At 54.0% G+C, this 15,969-nt stretch overlaps 1 protein-coding gene across 4 annotated transcripts in view; it reads right to left on the reverse strand.

Moving 5' to 3' along the window:
* The window catches only part of NADK (NAD kinase), a 22,734-nt gene extending 6,781 nt beyond the window's left edge, over positions 1–15,953 (reverse strand). The window contains exons 1-3 of one of the 4 annotated variants that reach the window (XM_081488347.1): positions 14,961–15,953; positions 3,216–3,437; positions 1,622–1,705 (exon numbers count right to left, since the gene is read on the reverse strand). In XM_081488347.1, coding sequence (XP_081344473.1) covers positions 1,622–1,705; positions 3,216–3,388 — 257 coding nt within the window. In that variant the 5' untranslated portion in view covers positions 3,389–3,437; positions 14,961–15,953. Of the gene's footprint in view, positions 1–1,621; positions 1,706–3,215; positions 3,438–11,918; positions 12,317–12,379; positions 12,562–14,960 lie in introns of those variants that run through there. The other 3 variants (XM_081488348.1, XM_081488345.1, XM_081488346.1) reach the window with 3 other exon arrangements.
* Positions 15,954–15,969: the final 16 nt, after the last annotated feature.

Consider the following 15,969-nt stretch of genomic DNA (forward strand, 5'->3'; position numbering starts at 1 on the left):
GCTCCTCACCAGCTGGCTGCTGGGCTCTGCTGCCCGGGGCGGTCAGGACGGGCCCTGTCCAGCTGCAGACAACAGCACTGGGCTGCGGAACCGGCTTGGCGATGGGAGGGGCCTACAGGTGGAGGGCAGGCACTTGCAGGCCTCTCGTCACTCCACCTGGCCCTGGGCCTAGAAGGAGGGCAGGTGGAAGTCTGCCTGGTTGCTGAGGTAGACATTGAAGCCCCCTCCCCAGTGACCAGGCAAGTGAAGCTCACAGCCCCTCCAGACCTGTGAGTCAGCCACGCCTAGCCAGAGCCACTGCAGCGCCATTGGCTCAGTCTTGGGTGCCAACTGGTCACTCAACTTCCTGTTGGGTCATTGCAAAGAGGGATGCTGACCCCTCCCAAGGAGGCTCTGGGCCGGACACCCATGTGAGCCTTAGTTTCAAAAGCTGAAGGCGTCAGATGCTGGTAATTCCACACATTTCAACATAACAGAAAACACGCACTTGTTGAGATATGAGACAACCAAGTAGAAGATAAGACTCTCGTAATCAGCTCCTCTACACTGTCAGGGGGAGAAGTCAGGTTAGCACGCAACCCCTGCCCCTGGCCAGGCTGTAGGAGGCGCAGGGGCCAGATGGGGAAGGGATCCCACCCTACCAGGGTGCTCAGCCCATCTGAGCTGAGCCAGGGCCAGGGGGCAGAGAATGTTGCTTGCTCAGCCCTCGACACTTTTGGGGCACCTGCTCCTCTGCTTGGAGCACCCCACAACCCTACCTGACCTTGGGGAGCAGCTCAGATGCCGTCCTGAGACCCCACCCAAGGCCTGTGAGGGCAAAGCACACACACCTGGGCCACTGTGGGCTGGGCAGGGCGGCAACGGCCAGTTACGGTTGGATGCCCAAGGGCCACCGGGGTGCGCTGAGGGCGGGCTGTGAATGACGAGGAGGGCGCGGCAGTGCAGGGCTGGGACGCAGGGAGGGGTCTGGACAGCCAGTGAAGGCCACACAGGGCAGGCACACAGCAGGGCGCAGCCAGGTGAGGGGTTTGGGGGGCCAGCTGCCAGTGTGGCTGCTGTGCTGGGTGTCGCCCTTGGCCTGCCCCCCATAGAAGGTCAATCCTCCATAGTGCCTCTGAGGAGGGAGCACAGATGGTCCATGAAGCGGGCAGCCCACTGCCAGGCCCGATGGCAGAGCTGGTTGGAATCCTGCTGCTTCCTCACCAAGCTCTGGTGGCCGGAGCCATGTGTGTGTCTTCTCCCCGAGACAGACAGCACAGAGAGCCAACAGACAACGACGGCCCCTCTTTGGCAGCGTCCAGTGCTGGGAGGCAGCGCTGGGCCTCAAACAAGTAAACTCAGATTTTCAAAAAACACCAACTGACATCTCTGCATTTCAACAGTAATGAAGAGAAACACGTGAGTCACCAAATGTATCAGTGTGTAATACGTTATTTTTTCTCCTTGCGTTTTTCCTGTTGAAGCTCTTATGGCCCACTGTGCTCAAGGAGCAGGCCCCACCACCTTCTCACCCGTGGGAGTCGGAGACATTGCCACGTGGCTGCCGGGCCCATGCCCTGCTCCCCAGAGCATTAGAACCTCCCATAGCTCCCCCTCCCCGTGGAGCCCCCCGCTGACTCACATGATGGTCTGGGGATTCTGCAGCACGCAGGCCTTTGGTCCAAACGTGGTCACTGGGCACGGCCCATGCAGGGAGCGGGTCCTCCTGTGGGAGAGGATGCAGGGTGGGCCCTCAGTCACTGAGAGACACACATGCGGACAAGGCACTGGCTCTCAGACTCTCTGCCATCTTCTCTCCAACAGCCTGAGCACCGCTATCTGCCAGCACCCGAGCAACGATCCCAGAACACTCGCCTGATCCCTAGAGCCGCCCTGAGGGCCACATGCTACAGCACTGCCCTCAGAGGGGGCTCCCAGAAACTCCTTACAAGAAATGACCCAAACCAGGGCAGGCACCTGGGCCCCACCCCAGAACAAGGGGATGTACCATGGGGCGCGGGCCTGCGGCTCTGAATTCTTGTCCAGGCAAGTCTACTTGAGGACCAGTTGTTGGGCCTGTCCTTGGGAATCAAGATCTCAGATACCATCCCTCAGCCATCCAGGTTCTAACAAAACGCCCATTCTGAGTTGTACTGTCAACAAAGAAGACAGCACTTGAGCGGCTCAACATTTCCAGCCACAACTGTATCATAGGGCACTGTGGCCAGCACATGTCCTAGGGACGACACCGCTTGGTGGCCCTCCCTGTCCTCCCCTCAGGGTCCAGCGCCGGTCCTTGAGAGCCATGTGGACGCCCAACGGTGACAGGGCGGAGGTGTGTCCACCCTCACGCAGAGTGCCAGCTCCAGAGGCTTCGCGGTTCCTTTGGTTTGTTTTTTTTTTAATTTTTGGCCACACCACATGACTTGTGGGATTTTAGTTCCCTGACCAGGGATGTATGCCACCTCCCCACTGGACCACAGGGAGGTCCCCTCATGGTCCCTTTCTGCACCAAAAATACTGGCACAAAGACAGCCAAACACAGATGGCAAACTTGCTTTCGTCTCTGCCCATCTCAAGGCTCAACAAATGCCAAATCCCCAGAGAGACAAGGCAGATTTCCTATTGTCTCGTGAAGGGCAGCCGAGCCTGTGAGAGTCAGTCTGGTCAAGGGCTCCCCCAACTCTCCAGCTCAAAGAACGTGCAGGAGTGGCCGCGGGCCATGGCCTGGCCTCTGGAAATGCTGTTCACAGCAGGTTTCTCTAAGTCTGCATCTCAGTCAACCTCTGAGAGCAGCCACCTCTGACCTGCTGCCACTGCACCAAGTTCAACGTTCTCTGAAGGGAAAGGGCGGTAACGCCCCACCCCACAGAGCCAGCAGCCAAGGCCACCTGCCCGCCCACTGGGACTCTGACACAGGAGGGTGACACAGCTATCCACATGGAAGCTTATGTCATCCCTGAGCCCTGCACCCATGGCAGTGCTGGCTAGGACAGCTTCGCCCTAGACTTGAGTGATGTTCACATGACCGAGGCCGGCACAGCTTCCCCACCCCCCACTGTGTGCCCACGGCCTGGGGCCACACTGGGCGGCACCCCCACACCGCAGCCTCCGCAGTGAGGATGGGCACTAGCGGGTGGGGGGGGTCGGCTGGGAGTGCCCTCTGGGAGGCCATGCCAGCGAGCACAACCACCTCCTGCCTCCTGAGTGCCCCCACAGGCCCAGGAGGCCAGTACCTGAACTCACGGGCACTGGCCAGGACAGGCGCGGCCGACAGGCTCCGGGACTTGGTGCGGCCCCGGAGTGGGTGGCCCAGGCCCCAGTCCTCGTCCCCATGGCACGCGGAACAGCGGTACGAGGATGCCTCTGCACTCGGCTCCTTGTTCCCGTTGACTTTTTCTTGTTCCATTTCTGCAATTGATGGACGTGGAGGACTTTGGCCCGAAAACCCAGGATGCCTTGATTTAATAAAATAAATATTATTATTATTATTGTTTTAATAAAATAAAGTAAACCAATGTACACACACACCTATACCCCTCATCAGGGAAAATGGCTGAAGTCCAGTCTACCCAGTCTGGGAGGTCTGTTTTCGTCCCAAAGGCACTTAACCACTCCGGAATCTACCTGTGGTTTTCCATGAATCCAGAAGGCCTGGGAGTCCAAGAGTAAGGTAACAACCAGCAGCCTAGCACGCAGCCACATGCTGGGACTTTGATGAGAGAATTAATGGTCATGCGGTACCTCTCACCCAGAAAAGTCTGGGTGAACACGACTGAAGACCAACCACAGGCACACACTGCACCCTCGTCCTGCAAACAAAGCCACGCTTTCATCCAGTGCCAATGAAACACTTGCCCAAACTGACTTATTTGGTCCTCAAAGAAAACTTTAATTTCCAAGAGCTTCACCTCCCAACCACACACAGTAAAGCAGGAAAAGATGGAAACAGACACAAAACAACAGTCCTCGACCACCTGGGAACATCTCAACTTCCTCCTAAGCCACTAAGGGCTCACAACCACACCCATACCCATGTGACGCTGCAGCCAACAGGGAGCGCGAGCCCGGTCGATGCGCCCATCCAGACCCACGTGACGTTACAGCAAAGAGGGAATGCAGGCCGGGTCCACACGCCCACCAAGCTGCCCCCAGGTCCTTGAAAACAGTGGTCAGCAGCCGAGGCCTAGTCAGAGAGCTGGAGCAGAATCAAACAAGCCTAAGAGAAGTGACAAAAATAGGGCAGAAACCAGAGCTCCGACAAGTAGAAAGAGCAGAGCAGAGCTCGGGCAGAAACGACATGAAGAAGCCAGTTTGGATGATGGGGGAAAGAGCTACACTCTGAGAATCTGGGCCTAAAGGTCATTTTCTTAGGAAACCGCTGACTAACAGGAAAGGCCTGGCCTTGCTGCTGGGGCCATGGGACCTGCCCGTCCTCCGCACTCAGAAAAGCCCAGCAGCTCAGCCTGCCTCACGGCTCACGACACCCTGAGGACAAGGGAGGGGAATGGGGTGGGACCACAAGGCAGGTGCTGGCATCAGAAGGGACAGTGCAGAGGCCACAGAGAACCCCGGGACCTCTACAACGAGGTTAAAGGTGAGGGTCCCTGAGTCCCCTGCCTCCACCTGCACTTTACAATTACATCAGGAGCTTGGGAAATATTAATTTCCACACCCGACCCAGACCAAAGGCTCCAGTAGTCATTAAAAGCTCCTGAGACAGGGCGTTCCCAGGTGGCTCTGTGTTTTCACTGCCAAGGCCCAGGTTCGATCCCTGGTCAGGGAACTAAGATCCCACAAGCTTTGTGATGCGGCCAAAAAAAGAAGAAAAATAAAAGAAAGAAACTGAAGCTTAAACATACCATTTACAGTAGCACTAAGATATAAGACATGTAGGGATGTAGTTGGCAAAAGGAGAGTGAGCCTTACTTCCAGTTGTAAAATCAGTCAGTCACAGAGTGTAGCACGCACCATGGTGACTTGTCAGTGATACTGTTGTGCTTATTTGAAAGGTGCTAAGAGGGGAGGTCTTCAAAGTTCCCATGAGAAAAAAGCCTGGTGATTAAACGTGGTGACAGACTTACCGTGATGGTCACTTCACAACACATACAAATACTGAATCACTAGGTTTCGTGTAACTGAGAGTCGTATGTCAACTCTACCTCAGTTTTAAAGCACCGTGGACAGAACTGAAAGGAAACAAGTCAGTGGAGAGACATACCATGTTCATACACCAGAGAACACGATATTGTTAAGATCTCAATTCTTTCCAAGCCCAGCCTTTTCTACTGGAAGTAACAAGCTAATTCTAAAATTCAGCTGGAAACTGGAAACTTAAAAGGACCGAGAAGAGTTAAAAAATAAATAAATAAATAAAAGCCCTGTTGGAGGACTAATGCTACCTGATCTGATGACCTGCTATAAAGCTGCTGCAACCAGACTGTGTGGTACTGACACAGAGACATACACATAGACAAAGGACACAGACGACAGTCAGGGGTTCTCAACAGAGGTGCTGAGGAGAGTCAACAGGGAGAGGACAATCTTTCCTCCAGACTGTTCCAGGTAAATTCCACAGCCACACCTAACACTATGAAGTTCAGTTCTCACAAGCTGGCAAAGGTCAGCTCATGATGGATCATATACCTAAATGTAAGAATAAAAGCTATAAAACTTAAAAAAAAAAAGCACTAGAGAAAATCTTTATGGCTATGGATTTGGCAAAGATTTCTTAAATAGGATACAAAAAGTACAAAGTTTAAAACCTGACAAACTGAATTTCACTAAAATTCAAATCTTGTACCCTTTATAAGACACTGTAAAGAAAATGAAAATATGAGCTGCAAATTGACAAAAAAAAATTTGCTAAACGTATATATGACACAGGACTTGCTTCCAAAATATATAAAGAATTCTTAAAGCTTAGTAAGAAAACAACTCAATTAAAAAACATGCAAAAGATACCAACTTTGGGCAACTTCCCCAAAGATACATTGATTGCATCTGAAAAGCACATGAAAAGACGTTCAACATCCTTAGTCACTGGAGAAATGCAAATTAAAACCAGGAGACATCATCTCACCTACGGAGAACGGCTAAAATGTAAGAAAACTGACCACCCCAAGTGTCGCGGAGCCTGAGGAGGAAATGGAACTCCCAGACAGCGCTGGTGAAATGAAAACGGGGCAACCAGTTTGGAAAACAGTTTTGCGGTTTCTTAAAATGTTAATTAAGCATGGTTCTGCCATCTGCTACAGCCCTTCCACTCTGAGACATTTACCCAACAGAAAAGAAAGCATGGCCACACGACTTGTCGAGACACCTCACCCGTGACACGACCGTCCCTCTGATCTGTGCTCAGGTGCCACCTACTCAAGAGAACACCTGTACCTCCTGCTCCTACCCGCTGGTGCCCAGTTCCTTTTCTCCGCAACCCTGACCACCACCTGCTGCTGAGTTCCTCTTCACAGGGGTCTGACTTCCTCGCAGCCCAAGGAGGGACGCTGCAGAAACTCTGCCTGCATCTCTCGGGCCTGACTTCACGTGATCACTACTGGCCAAGGGGAGATGACGTGCTGGCAGCTAACAGTTCAAGCCTAGAGCTCGGGGACATGCGGGGCGGGGCTCTGTCAGCACACGGTAACACTGACAACCATAGAACCAGACAGGCTCTCAGGACTGAACCTGGGGCACGCCAAATGGATGGGTCTGGATAAGAGTCTGGGGGAATCCTGGAACACTTAGTGGAGAACACAAGAGTGCTAGGGTGCTGGGACGGAGAGCCCGAGGTGGTGCCAAGTGCTGGGAGATGAGGACAAGACCACCAGCCGTGGGGTGGGGTGGGGAGGGGGCAGAGTGAGTTCACGAGTCTGGCTACACAGAAAGGTCACGATGCCTGAAAGGACAAAGGACAAACTCGCAAGAAATACAAGAAGGCAGGTTTGCGCTTAGTTAATATACAAAAGCTATGTACATGTTTCCCTCATTTCAGTAAAAACTGCCCGAGATAAAAACATAATCACTAACCTCATTGCTTGCCTTCTGGTGCTGGCCCTGCCCTGACTGCCTCACTCATGTATATCACTTAATCCCCACGAGGACCCCACAAACTGCTGTGATGGACCATGAACTCACAACTTTAAGAGGAAATATTGTTTTAAAAAAAAATAAAAAAACTTGCTTTAAGCTGTTACTAAGAGGCCTGGTAGTGGCTTCACTCTGAGACCTGGAAAAGGGGGTTGCAGACGATGAGATGGTTGGATAGCATTACCAACTCAATGGACATGAATCTGAGCAAACTCCGGGAGATAGTGGAGGACAGAAGAACCTGGCATTCAGCAGTCCATGGGGTCAGAGAGTCAGATATGACTTAGCCACTGAACAATAATAACATGAAGAATAGCTGTCACAGTGCAGGAGTGTGGATGCTTACCCCAGACTAGGACGACCAGCCACAGAAAAGAGCAGGCCAGGGAGGCCAGGATCACAGCGCAAGAGTGTGAACACTCACTCCAGGCCAGGATGACCGGCGAGCAGCAGAACCAGCGCCCACACTGCGGGGCCCTGTCCAAGCACTTGACTCAAACTGCCTGACTTGCCCTCTCAAGGAGCTGTGCGGGGGTGTCCAGGAGACCAAAGCCCAAGGTGACACAGTGAGGAGGGCAGAGCTGGTATGTGGGCCCCTGGCATGACCTCAGTGACACCGACGACGGGACCCAGCAGAGAGGCCCAGGGTCCTGGGAGGAGAGAGGACCCTTCCTGCCTCAAGTTCTGGAAAAGAGGCCTTTGACGTAGCCCCTCCTGAATGACAATAAGGTTGTCTCAGGGCACACACCCCAGGCTCCAGTAACACGTAAGACCGAGACAGTGATTATAGGCAGTGATGTCAGAACCCTAGCCAAACAGAACGTGAAGACCACTATCTTGGCTCTGTACCAGCTGCAAGAAGCTGAAACCTGTTTGCCAGGAAAGTGAAAAGTGAAAATCGCTCAGTTATGTCTGACTCTGCGACCCCATGGACTGTAGCCTGACAGGCTCCTCTGTCCGTGGAATTCTCCAGGCCAGAATACTGGAGTGGGTAGCTGTTCTCTTCTCCAGGGGATCTTCCCAACCCAGGGACTGAACCCAGGTCTTCTGCATTGCAGGCAGATTATTTACTGTCTGAGCCACCAGCCTGCCTTAAAGCCGGCTGAGCCTGCAGGTGATGCAGTAATCCTAGGAGTGTGTGGAAAACTCTACCATCCCAAGAAAACACAAAAATAGCTATCTAGTTAGAGTAGTACAATCCTGAGAAGATATGGATGAAGATGCAGGTGATATGGTAATCCTAGGAGGGTGTGGAAAATTCTATCCCCCCAAGAAGACACAGAAGTAACTATCTAGTTAGATTGCTATAATCCAGTTAGATTACTATAATCCTGAGAAAATACAAAGAAATAATTAAATCTTACGACGCTGAAATTTTCAAAAGTCTTATAACTGATTATATAATCATTGGATTTTTACAAACTTTGTTTGCTATTATGGGCCATATATCAAAAGAACAAATCATTCTTCAAAGTAATTCTCATCTAAATGGCTGAGGTGAATTTGTTTGTTAACAATGTTTCAAATGCTGCCCCCATCCCCACAGGGACCTCCACCTACACGCAGTGCAGGACCTTCTGAGCTGCTCACTGACCAGGGCCCAAATCTCTCCAACAGCCTCTCAACTGACCCTGGGACAAGTGCTGAGATGTCATTTCTTCTGCAGCTAACTATTCCCGTGATGCCATCTCAGCTTCTACTTGCAGTTTAAGAATTACATCGCACCGACTCTCAGCGTAATGCATTATTTGATGCATCCTCAACACAGAACATTTAAAAAGGATCCATCGACACCAAGTGGGGCATATCCCAGGAACGCAAGGCTGGCTCAGTCAGTGTAACCCATCACATACACCAACTGATGGGCAAGAAAGCGGAGAAAATTCAACACCCAACAGTGGTAAAAATTCTCAGCAATCAGGAATCAAGGGTAACTTCTTCAGCTTGGTAAGGAGCATCTACAGAAAAGCTACCGCTATTAACTTGATGGTGAAAACATAAGACTGGGAGCCAGGCAAGGATATCTGTTCTGACCACCCTTAATCAGCACAGTTCTGCATGTCTGAGCCACGGTAACAGGCAAAGAAGGTAGAGTCTGAAGTTACAGACAGTATCATCTACAGTCACTGAAAAAATACTTGGATGAAATGTATCATTTAGTCACTGAAAAAATACTTGGATGAAATATGCTGAATGTATTTTAAACACCCTGATGAAAGAAATCAAAGAAGATGTAAATAACCTGAGAGAGGCCCTTGATCATGGGTCAGAAGACTCAATGCAGCAGAGATGTCAGTTCTCCCCACATCAATCTACAGGGTTAGTGTGATTTCTACACAAATCCCAGCAAGATTTCTTGGTAGATACGGCCAAGTTTATTCTAAAATGTATGTGGAAAAAGCAAAGATAAGACTGTTTTTTTAAAAGAAGGATAAAGGAAGATGAGTAACTCTGATTTAAGACTTCTCTTTAGCTGTAACAGTCAAGACTGTGGCCTTGGGGGAGGGCAGATACAAGTCAATGGAGAAGAGAGAGCCCAGAAATACAACCACACAAACATGCTCGATTAATTTTTGACAAATGTACACAAGCAGTTCAAGGAAGGAAAGACAATCTTTTCAACAACAGGTGCTGGAGTCATTCACATCTATAGGCAAAAAAAGTAAACCTCAGCATAACCTTCACACCTGACACAAAAATTAACTCCACATAAAGTAAAAAGCCTTCATAATAAAACACAGAAGAGGGGATTCCCTGGTGGTCCAGTGGTTAGGGCTGCAAGCTTTCACTGCTGAGGGCACAGGTTTGATCTCTGGTTAGGGAACTAAGGTCCAGCAAGCCACATGGCATGGCCATGAATAAATACACAAGTAAATAAAACACAGGAGAAAGCTTTGGGGACCTAAAGTTAGATAGAATCTTTTTTGTATATGATATAAAAAGCACACTTCATAAAAGATAAAAAAAAAAATTGGTAAACTGGGCTTCATTAAAATTAGAAACTTGCTCTGTGGAAGACCCTGGTAAGAAAGCAGAAAAAAAAAAAAAATCAAGCTATAGACAGAAAATATTTTCAAACTAGATATCCAACAGAAGATCTGTACCTATAAAATAGCAAAAACTATCAAAATTCAACAGTAAAAAACAGTCCAATTAGAAAGTGGACAAGACATGACCAGACAGACAAGATGCGCCCACAGTAAAGAAGCAGGTGAAAAGATGCTCCATGCCATGGGCCGGAAGGAATTAAAACCACAATGAGATGCCACTGCACAGTGACCAGTACAGCCAAACAACTCAGCATTGGAGAGGTTGCAGAGAAACACCCGCGCACACACCACCCGGGACCAGGACACGTTCATACACTCTGGAAAGGGCTGACGCCTTCTTATAAAAACTAAAAACTAAAGAGACCGTCTAGCAAGTGCACCTGGGCATTTACCCCAGAGAAACACTGATGCTCACAGAAAAACCTGCAACTCAACATTCACAGCGGCTTTTTATTTGCAGCAGCCAAACACCACAGACAGTCCAAGCGTCCCCACTGGTGAGCGAGCCCGGCCATCAGAGGGAGTGGACAAGGCCTCCAAAACCAGCTGGGTGACCCCTCGCTGACTACAGGGCAAGGAAGGTCACGTGATAAACGTTCCCATTTACACAACTTGCTTTTCATTCTTTCATTCTTTTTTGGGGCATACCACGCAGCATGTGAGATCTTAGTTCTCCAATCAGGACCCTGTGAAGTGGAAGCTCAGAGTCCTTAGCACTGGACCACCAGGGAAGTCCCTTACACAACTTTCTTGAAATGACAAAACACAGGCGCATGGACATCACTGGTAGCCAGGGAATGTGGGGAGCCTGGGGTGGGCTCCCTAGGCGACACCAGCTCTGAGTCTGTGGTGGTGGCCACACAGCTGTGCCCTGGGAAAGTAGTGAACCCCAGTAAGGGGTGTGACGGAGATGCCAGGGTTCATGTCACTGTGCCACGGATGCGGGGTGCAGGAGTTCCTCTGTACTGTTTTTTACAACTTTCTGGGAGTCTAGAATTATTTCAGTTCATTTTCAAAAAACGTCAGCACTGGTAAGTGTCAACAGAAAAGTGTTGGAGTATAATAACCAAGATAAAGAACTTCCCCAGAAGGAAAGGAGACACAGTGCGACGCCCCCAAGTAAAAGTCACACACCCAAATATAAACATAACAACATGATGCCCAGTGCGAGCTCGAAACATACACCTGCTGAAATACTGAATGAAAAAGCAAAGTTTATCCCTCCTTAACACTGAGGCAATAAAAGATACCTATTAAATCTCCCCTCTCCCGCCGGTAGGTGATGCCCAGTGCTGGCCAGGACCTGACAGCACCGGGCCCGCAGAGGGGCAGAGCCTGGTGGGCGGAAAAACAGGATCAGAGCCGTGAAGGGGGCTCCAGGGTGGCAGACCCCTCCCCCGGGAGAGGACGCGCTCGGGCTGAGGCAGGTATTTGCACACCTGGCTCCCTGCACAACAGCCCACCTCCGGGCCACCTTCACCCAGTTCCTCTTTTCACCAACAGTCTACACACGCACTTGCCCAGCCTCACGCACTGCGCGACCGCGGGTCGGGGAGACATCGCAAACGACGAGCCGGCAGCCCCGCCCGCAGGACTGGGCCCCTTGCCCTGTAGGTCAACGCCTGGGGGGCAGCCCGCAGCCCCCACAGAGAACCGACCCCTCCTGTCATCCTGCGGGTGAACCCGGCCTCCCTTTCAGCCCGGCCCAGGGTGCCCCGTCCACTCTCCGTGCCCACTCGGGCCCATCCCACGCCCACCTGAACGGCAGGCCTGAGCCCCAGGGCCGTAGCCCGCCTGCCGCACCTGCGGGTGCCTGTCCTCGTCCTCGAGTTCCCGCAACAGGGTAAAGGTCACGGCCAGAGCCCAGGGCGCCGTCCAGCAGGAAGTGCATACGATTGGGCTCAGGCCCGGCCCCCGGCGGGTGAGGAAGCTCCACGAGAACCAGAGCGCGCCGGACGCAGAGGCGGAGAGACCGGAGGCTCGGACCCGGCTCAGGCGGGCCAGCCGCCGACCTCAGGGGTCGTCGGCCGGGCGCTGGGTTCCGAGCACAGAGACGCTTTCCGAGTATGAATACCGCTACGTGGACCCCTAACTGACCGCCCCGCGTGAAGGCCGGGCCCGCCACTTCGTTCACAGTGCAGTCACGGGGGTCGAGGTCCGGCCACCCGGACACTTGCGCCGGCGCCCTGCCCCCACGACCCTGTCCCCACGACCCCGACCCCACGACCCGGGCAGAGGGCCGGGCCGAGGGGACGCGCACTCACCGTTCGCTGCCCCGGGCGCCTGCGGGGCCGTCTCCTCGCCAGGCCGCACCCGCGGGTCCCAGCGCCCCGCCGCCGCTCGCCGTCGCTAGCTGGCCCCTAGAGCCGCCGCCGCCCCCTGCCCCATGGCCGCCTCCGGCCCCACGGCCACCCGGCCCGCCGAGCAGCAATGCCGCCGCACAGTCAGTGCGCACGCGCGCTCCGCGCCCTGCGCATGCGCGCCCTGTGCCCTACGCATGCGCTGCGCGCTCGTCCCGCCCCTCGCACGTGGGGAGGCCCGCTTTGACGCTAGACCCGGACAGGGGGCGGGACCGAGGCCTGGGTTGGGGGCACTGTGCGCAGAGTGCGCGCGGTTTAGGGGTTGCCCTCTGGGGAGGAGTGGTGGCCTCATGGCTACCCTAGGTGCCCGCTCACCTCGCTATGTCCTAAGCACGTTCGCCAACCCGGGCCCCCGCCCCTCCCGCACCCCTCCCGGACTGCGGCCCAGCGAGTGGTGACTGTCGCGGACTCCTTAATCATGCTTAGAAGGAAAGTACTTTGGGATAGAACTGCACCCCTTGGCTGCCAGCACAGGGCACAGGTGGAGGCAACGGCCTGGTCCTGCCGTCGTGGGCCTGGCCCACCCCAAGCAGCCCAGCGGGTCCTTGCACACCCCCTGGACCTGAGGGACTCTGAGCAAGGTCTCAAGTCGGCACCCTCGAGAGTGACCTGCCAACATTGTGCTTCCTCACTGGAGGACGTAGAGAGGAGGAGGAAGGGGCCAAGAGGGAGCTGCACCCCCAAATCCAGGCTTGCTGAATTGACAGGTTACCCACCACCAGGGCAGTGAGTCAAGTGTCCCAGTGGTGTGCTGGGCTCCTGGATGCGATGATGCAGGGCCTCTGTAAATGAACCTGGGTGAGTGCCAGCCACCTTTTTCCTCTCCCCCTAGGCCTCCTGGACACAGAGCGCCTGGCCCAAGCTGTGTGCAGACAACAAGGTCCTTTGCAGCAGCCTGGCCTCTAAATTTCTGCATCTCCATACCTGCTGTTGACATCTCTGTCTGGGAACTCCTGGCCCTGTATTCAGAGACCTCGAACACACCTGGGCACAGCAAAGGACACCTCTTACATGACCACAGGACCATGGGGTCATCAAGGGTGAATGGCAGGCGGGGCAAGGATGGCGGGAATTTGGGGGGATTTCTCAAGCTCCAAACTTCCCCATATCTGGTTATTTTGTAAACCCAACCACTTCCTCAAAGTGACCCCCAGCCACACCCACAGAAAAGAAAAGCCTTTTGAGTTGCATTTTTTTGATATTATTAGCATAATAATACAAATGCTTTGCCAGGCCCCCCAAGAACGTTCTAGAGCAGGCAGAGTATGCAGAGAAGGCAGCTCTGGCCTGGTAACTAGCCAAGGTCACCCAGCAGGCACCCTTCCTGTGCACTGCTCTCTAGAGGGAACTTGTGTGGTATGTGTCTGTGACCATGGAGGTCTGTCCACCCAGGACCTCAGGCAGACCTCGGGCAGGAGCGCTTCTGCATTTCAGAGATGAGAAGATGGGGCTGTGGCTTCCCTCAGCTGAACCTGTTGTGCAATTTCTCCCAGCAGGCCCTGAGGCTGCCCCGGGGCCTCAGAGCCTCTTGCTTATACCCTGCGGTCCAGGACAGTGCAGGGAGGGGCACTTTAGGCCTCTGGAAGTTTCCTGGAGGAGATCTTGCTTAGGCTGAGAACAGGGCTGAGCTGGAATGAGCTGGGCCAGAGGGCAGAGGGAAGAGTCAGCAGCAGGAATGCAGGCGGGTGTAGGGATGGGGGGTGGAAGCCAGTCAGGCCCACATGGGCTAGGCAGGGATGCTGGTGTGCCTCAGAGGGGCTGAGGGTTCAGGAAAGACCATGGGCGTGACCTTTCGCAGTGCCACACTGTAGGACTCTAGTTTGTGTTCTTTTTTGTAAACGTGGCTCCCCTACCATTTAAGCTTTAGATACCCCAAACCTGGACCTTTCCTCTTCTGAGGGTGTTAAGATGGGGGACAGCAAATGTAGGGGATGGAAATGGAGGAAGTGAGGCTGTAGAGGGAGCAGACAGGGCTGCCTGCCCAGAGCTGGACTTGCTCAGGCAGGAAGCACCTTTAGATTTGGGTGCAGGGTCTGGTGACTGCACTTCTCTTTGGGGTCCTGCTCCAAGCTCTTGGGGAAGTAGGCCTCAGCTGTGCCTGGCTGTGGGGGACGAGGTGGAGGGAGGCTGCCCAACATCTGAAAGGGGAAGTGGCCGAGAGACAGGGAGTCTCCTTGTGGACAGGGGGTGTCTTCCAGTGCTGGCCTCCAGCCAGCAAGCCCTGGTTGCCGACCCCTCCTGTCCCACCCTTCCCAGTCCTCCCCAGAGGCCAGTGTCCCGAACTGCCCACTTGGAACACAATACTGCAGGGAACCAAACCTTCAGGCGCAGGGGTGTGCGTGTGTTTGTGTGGGCATGGCCTGCCACGAGCCCAGAGCACCAGCAGAGGGAACCTGGGCTGAGGGAGCAGACAGCATGGGCCTGTGGTGGGGGGTTCTCTGATAGTGCAACCCCCGCTCCAGCACCTCACACATGTGGGACTCACCAAGTTCTCACAAGGCCTCTCGGAGCAGGTGCTTTTGTTGCAGTTTTCTCACAGGGAATCCCAGGCACAGAGAGGCCAAGTAACTGGCCCAAGTCACACCGGAAGGATGTGAAAGGGCAGGATTTTCTTCCCCTTCCATTTGGCTGGACTCCAGGAGTGGGAAATGGTGGAGATGTGGGGTAGTTGGAGCAACAGTGGTGGGGGCAGTGCAGCCTTTTCCTGCTCTCACACGTCAGGAGGGACCCTGGGGGTGGGCACAGGGGCTCCGTGGACCTCCCTATGTGCTCCCCGTGGAGGGTCAGGAATTGTGTGGGTGCTGCTGCTGGGTGAGGTGGACACCACGCGTGCACATGAGACCCGAGGTGGGGGCCCAGGTGATCCCAGGCTCCTTGCAAGGACTCAGTTCATGTCCAGCTACTGAGGGTCCGGGACAGACTATGGACATCACACCTGATACAGGAATGCCCGTCAGAGCCAGTGGCTACTTTGGACACTAGGGACGGAGGCTGTGGGATGAGGCTGGAGGAAGAAAGAAGAGCAGGCGCCCTGGAGGGGAGGTGGGACAGGAGGATGTAACTTCCCAGGTGCATCCAAGGCCCTGGGAGCCGCGTGCTTGCGCTGAGGGTCCTGGGGTTCCAGCATCAAGTCCGAGGTTCACTCAAGGCAGCACAGTGCCAGTGGTGTCACGTAACACCTCTGGCTGGCTGCCTGCCCTCAGCATCCCCAACACCCATTTTCAGTGACCACTTCCCTGAGAAGGTGGGCCAGTGGCCTCAAGGCAGCAGAGGGCTCAGTCTCAGCATCCCCGGCCCCAGCTCAGAGGATCCCTGGACAAGCTGGCCCTCGCAGAGGCTCCTGTGCCCACCTGCTCCCTCTGCAGGTGGCCAGCAGCAGGTGTGCCCTGTGCCAGGATAAAGGCTTGCTTCCTGACCCCAGGAGACCCTCCCTCCCCCACCTCAGGCTGCCAGCCCAGGGGCACCTTAGATGCTCTCTGGCATTCTGTGAGGCA

This window comes from Giraffa tippelskirchi, chromosome 5 (assembly GCF_054371585.1).
Source record: "Giraffa tippelskirchi isolate mGirTip1 chromosome 5, T2T-mGirTip1v1.2.pri, whole genome shotgun sequence".
Lineage (NCBI taxonomy): Eukaryota > Metazoa > Chordata > Mammalia > Artiodactyla > Giraffidae > Giraffa > Giraffa tippelskirchi.